The following is a 16,527-nucleotide window of genomic DNA, read 5'->3' on the forward strand; positions in this document are numbered from 1 at the left end:
ATAAGAATTTGTTCTGAACTGACTTGCCTAGTCTAATAGAAAAGTAATAACTTATCCTCTGCAGCAAAGGTAATTCTGGCTTTTCCTTTCCTGTCCTCATGAGAGCCAGTTTCATCATAGCGCTTGATGGTTTTTGTAACTGCACTTGAAAAAACTTTCAAAGTTGTTAATTTTCCCGGGTGACTCTGACCTGAATGTCTTAAAGTAGTAATGGACTGTTGTTTCCCTTTGCTTATTTGAGCTATTCTTTCCATAATATGGACTTGGTCTTTTAACAGTTAAGGCTATCTTCTGTATACCAACCCTACCTTGTCACAACAGAACTGGTTGGCTCAAATGCATTAACTTCTTCGATATAGGGGGAGCTCTTTTAATTTTTGGATGAAAAACGTTCCCGTATTAAACAATATATTTTGTCATGAAAAGATGCTCGACTATGCATATAATAGACAGCTTTGGAAAGAAAACACTCGGACGTTTCCAAAACTGCAAAGATATTGTCTGTGAGTGCCACAGAACTGATGTTACAGGCGAAACCCAGATAAAATCCAATCAGGAAGTGCCGCATTTTTTAAAACCGCCTCATGCTAATGACTCCTTATATGGCTGTGAAGAAGCTAGGAGTCAGCTTACGTTTTCCACGTTTTCCCCAAGGTGTCTACAGCATTGTGACGTATTTGTAGGCATATCATTGGAAGATTGACCATAAGAGACTACATCTACCAGGTGGTCGCTTGGTGTCCTCCGTTGCAATTATTGCGTAATCTCTAGCTGCAGTGTTTTCCGTTTGCTTCTGATGAGAAGCCAACTGCCACCACTGATAGATTATCGAATAGATATGTGAAAAACACCTTGAGGATTGATTCTAAACAACGTTTGCCATGTTTCTGTCGATTATTATGGAGCTAATTTGGAAAAAAGTTTGGCGTTGTAAGTGACTGCATTTTCCAGTCTTTTTCTTAGCCAAACGTGATGAACAAAACGGAGCTATTTCGTCTACACAAATAATATTTTGGGAAAAAATGAACATTTGCTATCAAACTAAGTCTCGGGATTGAAAGCATCCGAAGTTCTTCAAAGGTAAATGATTTTATTTGAATGCTTTCCTTGTTTTTGTGAAAATGTTGCCTGCTGAATGCTAGGCTTAATGCTATGCTAGGCTATCAATACTCTTACACAAATACTTGTGTAGCTTTGGTTGAAAAGCATATTTTGAAAATCTGAGATGACAGTGTTGTTAACAAAAGGCTAAGCTTGTGTTTGAATATATTTATTTCATTTCATTTGCGATTTTCATGAATAGGAAACGTTGCGTTATGGTAATGAGCTTGAGGCTATGATTACGCTCCCGGATACGGGATTGCTCGTCGCTAGATGTTAAGAAGGAAAGAAATTCCACAAATGAACTTTTAACAAGGCACACCTGTTAATTGAAATGCATTCCAGGTCATTACCTCATTAAGCTGGTTGAGAGAATGCCAAACGCGTGCAAAGCCGTCATCAAGACAAAGGGTGGCTACTTTGAAGAATCTTAAATATACTTCTTGTTTTTTTGGTTACTACATGATTCCATACAGTATGTGCTATTTCTTAGTTTTGATGTCTTCACTATAATTCTACAATGTAGAAAATAGTAAAAATAAAAACCCTTGAATGAGTAGGTGTCTAAACCTTTGACAGGTACTGTATGTACACACACAAAAACATCCTATTGGCATGTACACCTACCTATTCTATAGACACCCAACGCATTCATAAACCAAGCATTTTTAGTAAATGCTCATCGATCAAACAAATATATGAGATCGTGTAGGGGGGAAAAAGGGATTATTTACTTTGTTTTGATTGCTGTCACAGAACTCAGCCTGTCAGTGTGTAACATATACCGTACTGTACAAGCAGCAGCAAAGTCCTTTTAATTCATTCTTGCAATGAGAAAGTTAGTGTATTTATGGCTTGATCTGCGAGGTTCTGGGACTAAGCTATTTTAGGTCTTATTCAAAGCTCTGTAGGGAGATGTGATGTGAATCAAGTGGTGCCCCTCACCATGAATTATGCAGTGTTTGTGGACTTTCTTCTGCTACCCTGCTCTCCTCTCTCTCGCTTTCACTCAAACACACTTTTTCCTTCTCACACATCCCTCCTTCCCCCTACACACATTGATACGCTGTCTCTCACACACACTGACTCCTTCCCTCCTCACCCTCAATCTCTCTCTCTCCCTCTGACACTGCTGAATACTGACTAGATTTGTAGATGTGCTACGTGGGGGTTGCAATCAGAAGCAGGTCATGTGTTGTGTGGACGAGGCGACTCATTCTCTCCCTACCATTTAACCAAAAGGAAGGGGAGGCCGACTGACGAGTAGATTATTTATTTCATGGGCCCCCCATTTGAGACTTTGTGTGTGTGTTTTGATGGAGTTTATTTGTATGTTCTTGCATACACCTAGTGAATTATGCACATATGTGGGACTCACCTTGTAAAACCTACGATTTAAGCCTTAAACTGGCAAAAGCTTTCCGAATTAAGAACCGTAATCCACTTTGCTGCAATGCCCTGCAATGCAACATCCTTTGTCCTTAGTCTCTCATTATGTGTGTGCGTGTGTGTGTGTGTGTGTCCTTAGTGTCAGTGTATGAGCATGCGTGTCTATTTCACCATATTGTGCCAGTGAGAGGGAGGTGGAAGAAAAAACTCAGTTCTCCTCAGCTCATGAAAAATAGCTGGGAAGGGGCAAATATTTGAGCGGCGCCAATAGAGCTGCACTGTTAGCCCAGAAATAAATACAACTCAATCCTCCCAGGTGCTTCGATTCAGTCTTCTCTGCTGAAGCAAACCTGCCTGGCAAATGTTCACAAGGGGAAAGAACGAGCAAGAGAAAGGAAGAGCGACACAGGGTTGATTTTTAAATGAATTTGTTCTCATATAAATCACTGCTTGTCTGCAGTCCATTATTATAGCTGTGCTCATACATTTTATGTGACGTGTATATTTTAGATGAGGTCGCATTGTGTCGACATCTAGCCTCTTGGCAGGGTGTTCAGCCTTTAATTTGTTTGCCTCACGTAACCTCAAACACAGAGACAGTATTTAATGTAGAAGGCCATAAAGTTAATTTGAGCACCAATCCAATCCCACATGAATACATCCTGTCCAGCGTCTTTCTTTTCTTCTTCTTTGGCCTTCGAAACTAAATTCTCAACCCTCTAGGCATTTTCAGTTGTAGTATGGTTGGGCGTAGGTTTTATATCAGACCAACTGAAGGATTGCACAAATTTTCAAGATGTTCTTTAGACGTTGCCCTACTATAATTTCAAGACAAATTTGTGATATAGGTCAAATCCACAAATACTGAGACCAGATTTTTTTCACTTTAAAATGTACAGGTAGCTGCCATAATAAAGGAAAAACCAACATAAAGTGTCTTTAATAGGACAGTGGGCCACCACGAGCCAGAACAGCTTCAATGCGCCATGGAATATATTCTACAACTCTCTGGATCTCTTGGCGGGATGTATTTGTATTTATTATGGATCTCATTAGCTGCTACCAAGACAGCAGCTACTCTTCCTAGGGTCCAGCAAAATTAAGGCAGTTATAAAAATAAACGTTACAATACATTCACAACAGATTTCACAACATATTAAGTGCGTGCCCTCAGGCCCCTACTCTACTACCACATATCTACAACACACAATCCATGTGTACGCGTGTGTGCGTACAGTGTCTATGTTATCATGCGTTTTGTATGTGTCTGTGCCTATATTTGTGTTGCTTCACAGTCCCCCCTTTTCCATAAGGTTTATTTATATGTTTTTTAAATCAAATTTTACTGCTGGCATGAGTTACTTGCTGTGGAATGGAGTTCCATGTTGTCATGGAAGTAGTACTACTCCCATAGTCTGTTCTGGACTTGGGGACTGTGAAGAGTCCTCTGGTGACATGTCTTGTGGAGTATGCATTGGTGTCCGAGCTGTGTGCTAGTAACTCAAACAGACAGCTTGGCGCATTGAACATGTCATTACCTCTCACAAATACAAGTAGTGATGAAGTCAATCTCTCCTCCACTGTGTGCCAGATGACTGAACAGTAGTCCAGGTGTGACATAACTAAGGCCTTTAGGACCTGTCTTGTTGATAGTGCTGTTAAGAATGCAGACAAGCGCTTTATTATGGACAGACTTCTCCCCATCCTAGCTACTGTTGTAATCAATATGTTTTGACCATGACAGTTTACAATCCAGGGCTACTCCAAGAAGTTTAGTCTCCTCAACTTGCTCAATTTCCACATTGAAATACATCGTATTTAGTTGAGGTTTAGGGTTTAGTGAAAGATTTTTTTCCCAAATACAATGCTTTTTAGTTTTTAAATATTAAAGATGAACTTATTCCTTGCCACCCATTCTGAAACTAACTGCAGCTCTTTGTTAAGTGTTGCAGTCATTTCAGTCGCTGTGGTAGCTGACGTGTATAGTGTTGAGTCATTACTCAAAGCCAGTGGGATGTCATTAGTAAAGATTGAAAAAAAGTAAGGGGCCTTGACAGTTGAATGGATTATTCCTGATTCTTACCTGAATTTTGTTGGAGAGGCTTCCATTAATGAACACCCTCTGTGTTCTGTTAGTTAGGTAACTCTTTATCCACAATATATTAGGGGGTGTAAAGCCATAACACATCAGTTTTTTCAGTAGTGGACTATTATCGATAATGTCAAAAGCCGCACTGAAGTATTACAAAACAGCCCCCGCAATATTTTTATCATCAATTTCTCTCAGCCAATAATCAGTCATTTGTGTAAGTGCTGTGCTTGTTGAATGTCCTTCCCTATAGGCGTGCTGAAAGTCTTATTGATTTGTTTACTGTAAAATAGCATTGTATCTGGACAAACACCATTTTTTCCTAAAGTTTACAAAGGGTTGGTAACAGGCTGATTGGTCGGCTATTTGAGCCAGTAAACGGGGCTTTACTATCCTTAGGTAGGGGAATAACTTAACTTAACTTAAATTGAAGATTTGGCAAATAGGAGTGGCAATATCGTCTGCTATTATCTTAAGTAATCTTCCATCCAAGTTTTCAGACCCCAGTGGCTTGTCATTGTTGATAGAAAGCAATAATTTGTTCACCTCTTCCACACTTAGTTTTCGGAATTCAAAATTACAATGCTTGTCTTTTCATAATTTGGTGAGATATACTTGGGTGGATAGTGTCACCGTTTGTTGCTGGCATGTCATGCCTAAGTTTGCTAATCTTGCCAATGAAAAAAAAAATGTTTTAAGTAGTTGGCAAAATCCGTGGGTTTGTGATGAATGAGCCTTCTGATTCAATGAATGATGGAGCGGACTCTTCACGACTGTCTTGGTGTGTTTGGACCATGATAGTTTGGTGATGTGGACACGAAGGAACTTGAGTCTCGACACAGCTCTTACTACAGGCCCGTCAAATGTTTTTCTATAGTCCACGATCAGCTCCATTGTCTTGCTCATATTGAGGGAGAGTGTTGTCCTGACACCACACTGCCAGGTCTCTGACCTCCTCCCTAAAGGCTTTCTCATCGTTGTCGGTGATCAGGTCTAGCACTGTTGTCTCATCTGCAAACTTAATGATGGTTTTGGAGTCGTGCTTTGCCACGCAATCGTGGGTGAACAGGGAGTACAGGAGTGGACTACGCACCCCAACAACATTGTTGAGGATCAACGTGGCAGGTGTGTTACCACTTGGGGGCGGCCCGTCAGGATGTCCAGGATCCAGTTGCAGAGGGAGGTGTTTAGTCCCACGGTCCTTAGCTTAGTGATGAGCTTTGTGGGCACTATGGTGTTGAACGCTGAGGTGTAGTCAATGAACAGCATTCTCACATAGGTATTGCTTTTGTCCTGGTGGGAATGGGCAGTTTGGAGTGCGATTGAGATTGCGTCATCTGTGGATCTGTTGCAAATTGGAGTGGGTCTAGGGTTTCCAGCGTAATGGTGTTGTGAGCCATGACCAGCCTTTCAATGCATTTCATGGCTACCGACGTGAGTGCTACGGGGCAGTAATCATTTAAGCAGGTTACCTTCTCACTCTTTGGTACAGGGACTATGGTGGTCTGTTTGAAACATGTAGATATTACAGACACGGTCAGGGAGAGGTTGAAAATGTCAGTGAAGACACTTGTCAGGGAGAGGTTGAAAATGTCAGTGAAGACACTTACCTCTTGGTCCATGCATGCCATCTGGCACCACGGTTTTATAGGTCTTGCTCACATCGGCTACGGAGAGTGTGAGTGTGATCACACAGTTGCCCGGAACAGCTGGTGCTCTTATGCATGCTTTAATGTTGCTTGCTTTGAATTGAACATAAAAGGCATTTAGCTCATCTGGTAGGCTCACATCACTGGGCAGCTCGTGGCTGGGTTTCCCTTTGTAGTCCGAAATAGTTTGCAAGCCCTGCCACATCCTACAAGTGTCAGCCAGTGTAGTAGGATTCAATCTTAATCCTGTATTGACGCTTTGCCTGTTTGATGGTTCGTTTGAGGGCATAACGGGACTTCTTATAAGTGTCCGGATTAGTGTCCCATTCCTTGAAAGTGGCAGCTCTAGCCTTTAGCTCGATGCGGATATTGCCTATAATCCAGGGCTTCTGGTTGGGATGTGTACGTACCTCCCAGCATTTATATACGTGACTCTATAGCATGATAGGTTGTTAATTGTTTAATTAACTCAGTAACCACACTTGTATGGAAGGGCCTGCTTTCAATATACTTTGTATCCTTCATTTACTCAAGTGTTTCAATTATATTGGAATGTTTTTGTAAAATGTTCTGTGGAAATTGTTAAGTAGTCATTGTGCATGGATTTTTACTTTGTAACCATTTGGTTATTTAACTTAGTAACCATTTTGTTTTTGTTTGACATACATTTCAAAGTGAGAAATTTGAGTCCCTGTGTCACTTTGTTGCTATGGAATTGAAAGGCCGCCAGAACTGACACATGTCCCTGTCTTCTATAGGTCCATGGAGCAGGTACCATGAGGCTGCACTGCAGGAGCCTTCCCCTCTTCCTCCCTATCCTCAAGCCCCTAGCACATCATAAGCCGCTCTTCTGCCTCCCAGCCAATGGCAGGCCAACCACAGCCCCCAGACTCTTCCCCTCCCCCTGTCACCTGACCACTGATGTCCCCTCCTCTCAGCCCCTGGTTGGCCAAGATACAATGGTCAAAGTTATGGGCTACTCCTACCCTCGTGATGACTTTACCAACGTGACCAGCAAGATCCTGGCCAAGGTGGGCTGCAACCTGCACAACCAAGCCCACCATCCTATCTGGCTCATCAAAGAGCGAATCAAAGCCCACTTCTACCGTGCCTACATCATGCGCTCTGGCAACCCGCTTTTCTCGGTCCATGACAACCTCAGTCCGGTGGTGACTACGGAGCAGAACTTTGACAGCCTGCTCATCCCGCCCGACCACCCCAGCCGGAAGCGAGGCGACAACTACTACCTCAACCGGGGCACCATGCTGCGAGCTCACACGTCCGCCCACCAGAGGGAGCTGGTGTGCTCGGGGCTGGACGCCTTCCTGCTGGCGGGTGACGTGTACAGAAGGGACGAGATCGACGCCAGCCACTACCCTGTGTTCCATCAGATGGAGGGGGTACGCCTCTTCTCCAACCACGAGGTCAGTATAAATGGTTGTGGAGTTAAAGTACTAAACTCAGCACTGCCATGAGAAGCTCCAGTGTTATTGATTAGCTTCTGCTCCTAACCACAAGGTCAAGGCCTTCTCTGTAGTGTCACAACAAGGTCAAAGAGTAGGACTCACAAAGTATGATGAATACAGTGGGCCCTTGTTACACAGCGGCAAGATCTTCTGTTTTATTGATTTTAAATATGCTGTGTTGAGTGCTGTAAAGACATTGATAAGTCATCTTAGATTCACATACAGTAACTCACCTTTTTACCCCCAAGTTGTTTGCCAAGGTATCGAGTGGAGAGGACCTGTCTCTCTTTGAGAGCGGGGGGCACCGGACCCCTCAGAAGCAGGAGACACACACACTGGAGGCGGTTAAGCTTGTGGAGTTTGATCTGAAACAGACCCTCAACCGTATGGTCAGACACCTGTTTGGAGAAGGTAAACAACATTCCAAGTTCAAGTTTGTTGATAGGGACATCTTACCTTCCGATGGGTCTTGAGAAAGAGAGAAGAAATTCAATTAAAATTCTCCCATAGTCCTTTAAGGCCAGTGGTCTCTAGAAAGAAAGGATGTTTTTTTTAATACTTTTGGGATCAGTCCCTTGCCTTTTTGTCTCAACTTGTCCTTTCTTCTCCTCCATCTACCTTCACATTATCCTCTCTTCTCTGTGTCAGAGCTGGAGATCCGCTGGGTGGAGTGTTACTTCCCCTTTACCCATCCCTCCTTTGAGATGGAGGTGCGTTTCCAGGAGGACTGGCTGGAGGTGTTGGGCTGTGGAGTAATGGAGCAGGAGCTGGTGCACTCTGGTAAGCACATCTGTTGACAGACACACACACACACGTAAACACTCACACGAACGCATGAACACAGACACACCCTCATTCACTCTTCCAAACACACATGCACTTACTGTATACATGAACACAAACATGCTTTCACAAGAAAATGCACTTTCATAGACATACACACTTGGGCAAATACAAACGTATGCTTGCATACACTCGCACATACAAATACAGTGCATTCGGAAAGTATTCAGACCCCTTCTCCCTTTTTCCACATTTTGTTACGTTACAACCTTATTCTAAAATGGATTAAATAGTTATTTTTCCCTCACCAATCTACACCAATACACCATAATGACAAAGTAAAGACATGTTTTTAGACATTTTTGCAAATGTATTGAAAATAAGAAACAGAAATACCTTATTTACATACAGTACTAGTCAAAGTTTGGATACCTGCTCATTTTCTTTATTTTTTACTATTTTCTACATTGTAGAATAATAGTGAAGACATCAAAACTATGAAATAACACATATGGAACCATGTAGTAACCAAAAAAGTAACCAAAAAAGTGTTCAACAAATATATTGTAGATTCTTCAAAGTAGCCCTGATGACGTTATCTCAACCAACTTGATGAGGTAGTCACCTGGAATGCATTTCAATTAACAGGTCTGAACAGGTGTGTCTTGTCAAAAGTTAATTTGTTTAATTTCCGTCCTTCTTAATGAATTTGTGCCAATCAGTTGTGTTGTGACAAAGTAGGGTTGGTATACAGAAGACATCCCTATTTGGTAAAATACCAAGTCTATATTATAGCAAGAACAGCTCAAATAAGCAAAGAGAAATGACAGTCCATCATTACTTCAAGACATGAAGGTCAGTCAGTCCGAAGCATTTCAAGAACTTTGAACGTGTCTTCAAGTGCAGTCGCAAAAACCATCAAGCCCTATGATGAAACTGGAAAGGAAGACCCAGAGTTACCTCAGCTGCAAAGGATAAGGTCATTAAAGTTACAGCCTCAGAAATTGCAGCCCAAATAAATGCCTCACTGAGTCCAAGTAACAGTCACATCAGCTGTTCAGAAGAGACTGCGTGAATCAAGCCTTAATGGCCGAATTTCTGCCAAGAAACCAATACTAAAGAACACCAATAAGAAGAAGAGACGTGTTTGGGCAAAGAAACACGAGCAATGGACTTTAGACGGGTGGAAATCTGTCCTTTGGTCTGAGTCCAAATGAGATTTTTTTGGTTCCAACTTTGTGAGACGCAGAGTAGGTGAGCGGATGATCTCTGCATGTGTAGTTCCCAGCGTGAAGCTTGGAGGAGAAGTTGTGATAATGTGGGGGTGCTTTGCTGGTGACACTGTCTGTGATTTATTTAGAATTCAAATCAAACTTTATTTGTCACATGCGCCGAATACAGCAAGTGTAGACCTTACCATGAAATGCTTACTTACAAGCCCTTAACCAACAGTGCAGTTCAAGAAGTGTTAAGAAATTATTTACCAAATAAACTAAAGTAACACAATTACATAACAATAACGAGGCTATATACAGGGGGTACCGAGTCAGTGTGTGGGGGTACAGGTTCGAGGTAAAGTGAAGTGATTGAGCATAGATAATAAATAGCGAGTGGAAGCAGTGTACAAAACAAATGGGGGGGGTGTCAATGTCATAATGTAATAGTCGGGTGGCCATTTTTATTAATTGTTCGGCAGTGGCTTGGGGGTAGAAGCTGTTAAGGAGCCTTTTGGTCCTAGACTTGGTGCTCCGGTACCGCTTGCCGTGCAGTAGCAGAGAAACCAGTCCATGACTTGGGTGACTGGAGTCTCTGACAATTTTATGGTCTTTCCTCTGACACCACCAATTATATAGGTCCTGGATTGCAGGAAGCTTGACCCCAGTGATGTTCTAGGCCGTGCACACTACCCTCTGTAGCACCTTACGGTCAGATCCCGAGCAGTTGCCATTCCAGGCTGTGATGCAACCGGTCAGGATGCTCTCGATGGTACAGCTGTAGAACTTTTTGAAGATCTGGGGACCCGTGCCAAATGTTTTCAATCTCCTGAGGGGGTAAAGGTTTTGTCATGCCCTCTTCACGACTGTCTTGGTGTGTTTGGACCATAATAGATCGTTGGAGATGTGGACACCAAGGAACTTGACTCTCTCGACCCGCTCCACTACACCCCTTTTCCTATAGTCCACGATAATCTTCTTTGTCTTGTTCACATTTAGGGAGAGGTTGTTTTCCTGGCACCACACTGCCAGTTCTCTGACCTCCTCCCTATAGGCTGTCTCATCGTTGTCGGCTATCAGGCCTACCACTGTTGTGCAAACTTAATGATGGTGTTGGAGTTGTGTTTAGCCACGCAGTCGTGGGTGAACAGAGTACAGGAGGGACTAAGTACACACCTCTGAGAGGCCCCAGTGTTAAGGATCAGCGTGGCAGACATGTTGTTGCCTACTAGAGGTCGACCGGCTATGATTTTTCAACGCCGATACCGATTATATCGATTAATCGGCCGATTTAAATAAAATAAAAGTTGTATTTTTGGGATTTGTAATAATGACAATTACAACAATACTGAATGAACACTTATTTTAACTTAATATACTACATCAATAAAAATCAATATAGCCTCAAATAAATAATGAAACATGTTCAATTTGGTTTAAATAATGCAAAAACAAAGTGTTGAAGAAGTAAAAGTGCAATATGTGCCATGTAAGAAAGCTAACGTTTAAGTTCCTTGCTCAGAACATGAGAACATATGAAAGTTGGTGGTTCCTTTTAACATGAGACTTCAATATTCCAAGGTAAGAGGTTTTAGGTTGTAGTTAATATAGTATTTATAGGACTATTTCTCTCTATACCATTTGTATTTCATATACCTTTTGACTATTGGATGTTCTTATAGGCACTAGAGTATTGCCAGTGTAACAGTATAGCTTCCGTCCCTCTCCTCGCCCCTATCCTGGGCTCGAACCAGGAACACATCGACAACAGCCACACTTGAAGCAGCGTTACCCATCGCTCCACAAAAGCCGCGGCCCTTGCAGGGCAAGGGGAATAACTACTCCAAGTCTCAGAGCGAGTGACGTTTGAAACGCTATTAGCGCGGACCCCGCTAACTAGCTAGCCATTTCACATCGGAAACACCAGCCATTAGGCTGATAGGCTTGAAGTCATAAACAGTGCTGTGCTTGCAAAGAGCTGCTGGCAAAACACACGAATGTGTTGTTTGAATGAATGCTTACGAACCTGCTGCTGCCTACCATCGCTCAGTCAGACTGCTCTATCAAATCATAGACTTAGTTATAACACACAGAAATACGAGCCTTTGGTCACACTTCTTGTGACTCTCAAACCTGGATCCGGGAGCGTAATCATCGCCTGACACCAATTAGCATAATGCAAAGGACATAAATCTTCCTGGAAAATATTCCTATTCATGAAAATATTCCTATTCATGAAAATCACAAGTGAAATATATTGGAACACAGCTTAGCCTGTTGTTAATCACCCTGTCATCTCAGATTTTCAAAATATGCTTTATAGCCAACGCTAGACAAGCATTTGTGTAAGTTTATCATAGCCTAGCATAGCATTATGCCTTGCTAACAGCAGGCAACCTTGTCACGGAAATCAGAAAAGCAATCAAATTAAATTGTTTACCTTTGATGAACTTCGGATGTTTTCCCTCATGAGACTCCCAGGTAGATAGCCAAAGTTCATTTTTTCCCAAAATATTATTTTTGTAGGCGAAACAGCTCCGTTTGTTTTTCACGTTTGGCTGAGAAATCGCCCGGAAATTGTGGTCACCACAACGCCGAAAAATATTCCAAATTAGCTCCATAATATCGACAGAAACATGGCAAACGTTGTTTAGAATGCATCCTCAAGGTGTTTTTCTAATATCTATTCAATAATATATCCGTCGGGACATTTCGTTTTGCTCTAGGACCGATTGGAGTAATGGCTACCTCTGATTTTACGTGAGAATCTCTCTCGGAGCCTCCATGTGACCACTTACGCAATGTGGCTGCCTACGGCTATTCTTCAACAGAATCGCGTAAAACTACATCACAATGCTGTAGACACCTTGGGGAATACGTAGAAAGCGTAAGCTCGATGATGGTACATTCACAGCCAAATAGGGAGTCATTGGAACACAGCTCTTTCAAAACCTGGGGCACTTCCGGATTGGATTTTTCTCAGGCTTTCGCCTGCAACATCAGTTCTGTTATACTCACAGACAATATCTTTACAGTTTTGGAAACATTAGGGTGTTTTCAATCGAAAGCTGTCAATTATATGCATATTCTAGCATCTTTTCCTGACAAAATATCCCGTTTAAAACGGGAACGTTGTTTTTCCAAAAATGAAAATACTGCCCCCTAGCACCAACAGGTTAATTAACCTATGGTCAAATCTGGAAACTATCATTTCGAAAACAAAACGTTTATTATTTCAGTGAAATACGGAACCGTTCGCTATGTTATCTAACGGGTGGCATCCCTAAGTCTAAATATTCTTGTTACATTGCACAACCTTCAATGTTATGTCATAATTACGTAAAATTCTGGCAAATTAGTTCGCAATGAGCCAGGATGCCCAAACTGTTGTATATGCCCTGACTCTGCATGCAATGAACGCAAGAAAAGTGATACAATTTCACCTGGTTAATATTGCCTGCTAACCTTTATTTCTTTTAGCTAAATATGCAGGTTTAAAAATATATACTTCTGTGTATTGATTTTAAGAAAGGCATTGGTGTTTATGGTTTTTTCACAAATGCGCTTTTGTTAAATCATCCCCCAGCGTTGCATCGATTATATGCAACGCAGGACACGCTAGATAAACTAGTAATATCATCAACTATGTGTAGTTATAACTAGTGATTACGATTGATTGTTTTTTATAAGTTTATTGCAACTTACCTTGGCTTCTACTGCATTCGCGTAACAGGCAGTCTCCACAGTCTCCTTGTGGAGTGCAACGAGAGGCAGGTGGTTATAGCGTTGGACTAGTTAACTGTAAGGTTGCAAGATTGGATCCCCCAAGCTTACAAGGTGAAAATCTGTCATTCTGCCCCTGAACAAGGCAGTTAACCCACCGTTCCTAGGCCGTCATTGAAAATAAGAATGTGTTCTTAACTGACTTGCCTAGTTAAATTTTTTAAAAATTAAAAAAATTTTTTTTACAAAATCGGAATGGGCAGTGTGGAGTGTGAAAAAAAAGTTCATGGCTACCGACATGAGTGCTATGGGGCAGTAATTATTTAGGCAGGTTACGTTCGCATCCTTGGGCACAGGGACTATGGTGGTCTGCTTGAAACATGTAGGTATTACAGACTCAGTTGAAAATGTCAGTGAAGACACTTGACAGTTGGTCTGCGCATGCTTTGAGTACACGTCCTGGTAATCCATCTGGCTCCGCGGCTTTGCAAGGCACACTTAACCAGCATGGCTACCACAGCATTCTACAGCAATATGCCATCCCATCTGTTTTGCGCTTAGTAGGACTATCATTTGTTTTTCAACAGGACAATGACCCAACACACCTCCAGGCTGTGTAAAGGCTGTTTCACCAAGAAAGCGAGTGATGGAGTGCTGCATCAGATGACCTGGCCTCCACAGTCACCCGACCTCAACCCAATTGAGATGGTTTGGGATGAGTTGCACCGCAGAGTGAAGGAGAAGCAGCCAACAAGGGCTCACCATATGTGGGAACTCCTTCAAGACTGTTGGAAAAGCATTCCATTTGAAGCTGGTTGAGAGAATTCCACGAGTGTGCAAAGCTGTCAAGGCGTAGGGTGGCTATTTGAAGAATCTCAAATACAAAATATATTTTGATTTAACACTTTTTTTTGGTTACGACATGATTCCATGTGTTATTTCAGTTTTGATGTCTTCACTATTATTTTACAATGTAGAAAATAGTACAAAATTAATAAAAACCCTTGAATGAGTAGGCGTGTCCAACCTTTTGACTGGTACTGTGTGTATATATATCCTATCCTCACCATTATTGGTAATGGTGAGAGGTTAGCATGTTTTTTGGGGGGGGGGGGTTCAGCTTTTGCAACTTTTTCAATCATCATTATTCATAATTAATTCATGATTTGTCTTTAGCAATGCATTATCAGGATGAATTTAGAAGTGTTCACAAACATCTTATCTACACACAAAAGTACTACAGTCATTATTCACCATTCAGTTCCTATTGGGCAAAAAACAACACAAAACACAACCAAAACAAATTGCAAATGCATCCAACAAGTGTGTAGTCACAAGCTTCATGTAGTCATTGTGTGCTCGGAGTATGGGACCAAATACTACACTTTTGACTACTTTAAAACCCTATTAGTGAAACATTATGACTTGTTCAAATGAGGGGACTAGATCTATTTCTAAAAGGTAAAATATTCAAAATACTGGAGTATAGAGCCAAATGTAACATTTTAGCTTCACTGTCTAAATACATATGGAGGGTACACACAAGCGAACAACAGACGGTACTCTTTACAGAATTGTATACTTAAGAGATAGCTCTTGCTGTTTTGCCCTTGAACAAATATGTGTGCTGATGCGCCTCAATAAATATCCCACTTATCTAGAAATCAATAATACATTAAATGGACGCCAAAACAACATGACTCCAGTTTAGCTCTAGTGTTTGCTCTCTCCCCCAACCGAGGGCCCTTTGCTGTTGTGGCTGAGGTCGTTGGGGTCAAACCTTTCTCCTCTGTCCTTTGCCATTCTGCAGTGCAGTCACACATCCTGCCTCCACCAGCAGATGGCAGTGTTGTGCAACAGGGGGCAGAGCCAGAGGTGAGCTTGGGAGTGGTGGGAGTGTCCCATTTGGGGAGCGTGAGGCAGGAAGACACTCTGTTGGGCCCCAGGGGAGGGGAGCTGGTTCAGCGGCCCAAACAAAGGCTCGTTCCAGGGGAGAGGACCTGGAATGTCCCCCTCACGCTGCAGCAATAGCTCCCAGCCAGCCAGCCATCCACCCCTAGACTTTTACTGAAGCCATTCGAAAAGAGGGAATAGTACGGAATCACTGAATCAGTAGTCTTACGCTTTTGCTTCAGTGAAATATACAGAAGGCGTCAAAAGACTGTTCGCGTTGGCACAATAGTGTGAAAGCCACCCTACTGTAGTGCACACGCAAACACTTCTGTTGTCATCTGATGACAATGAAGCTATTTTCAGCCGAATATTGCACTAATGTACAGTATTTTATGTGAAGCAAAATTATAGTTGCACGTCCCTGATCACTCTATTGAAGAAAAAAAAAACGTGACTCCTGTCAATTCACAGTTAGACTCACCGGCTTTTTTTAGACTCACCTGCTCCCGCGTTTTTACAAATAAACACGTGACTAAATATAAATAAAATAAACTGTTCTGGGGAACTATGGTGAGCTTCATAATGTGACAGGTGAAATGAAGGATGCGATCTGCTTCATCTCCTGACGTATTGCACAAGTTGACTGCAAATATTTACATCAGTATCTACAAATATCAAAATGTATAAGAAAAACGTCAAAGAAATAGTTTCAACGGTGTTGACGGTATACCGCCCAAGCCAAGTACGTCCTCCTTTCTCTCTGTTCTGGAATGTTTTCTTCCATTTTGTGGCTTTGGAACACGACCCAGTTGGTTGACCAGTTGATACTGTACCTTGAGACCCTTTGTGCGTTGACCATTGATGGTGCTACTGTCAACACCGTTCATGTGGCTGTTGCCAGGCGGAGACTATGATCTGTTGCAAGGACTATAATTGAGATTGTTTTATGGCTCTGTAACCCTTGTTCTTCTTACCTGCAGGCACTAACACTGGGGAAATAAATAGGCATGCAAAACTGGAGTGACGTATGATGTTGCTACGCTGTGTGTGTGTGTGTGTGTGTGTGTGTCACTTTAATGGGACCAGTTCACACTGGAGTGGGGGTTGATTGCATATCAATGGAAGTGTCCCGCTGCCCTGTCAAGAACATTGCTCTGCTGCAATGCTCTTGACATTAATCCGCGGGAGAGGGTTGTTCTTCAATGACTTTGTCAAACTAC

At 42.1% G+C, this 16,527-nt stretch overlaps 1 protein-coding gene across 2 annotated transcripts in view; it reads left to right on the forward strand.

The window, feature by feature from the left end:
* Positions 1-16,527, forward strand: part of fars2 (phenylalanyl-tRNA synthetase 2, mitochondrial) — a 118,002-nt gene that overhangs the window by 25,501 nt on the left and 75,974 nt on the right. For both annotated transcript variants that reach the window (XM_024374796.2, XM_024374795.1), the window contains exons 3-5: positions 6,987-7,652; positions 7,943-8,105; positions 8,343-8,474. In XM_024374796.2, coding sequence (XP_024230564.1) covers positions 7,005-7,652; positions 7,943-8,105; positions 8,343-8,474 — 943 coding nt within the window. In that variant the 5' untranslated portion in view covers positions 6,987-7,004. The remainder of the gene's footprint in view (positions 1-6,986; positions 7,653-7,942; positions 8,106-8,342; positions 8,475-16,527) is intronic.

This window comes from Oncorhynchus tshawytscha, linkage group LG16 (assembly GCF_018296145.1).
Source record: "Oncorhynchus tshawytscha isolate Ot180627B linkage group LG16, Otsh_v2.0, whole genome shotgun sequence".
Classification (NCBI taxonomy): domain Eukaryota; kingdom Metazoa; phylum Chordata; class Actinopteri; order Salmoniformes; family Salmonidae; genus Oncorhynchus; species Oncorhynchus tshawytscha.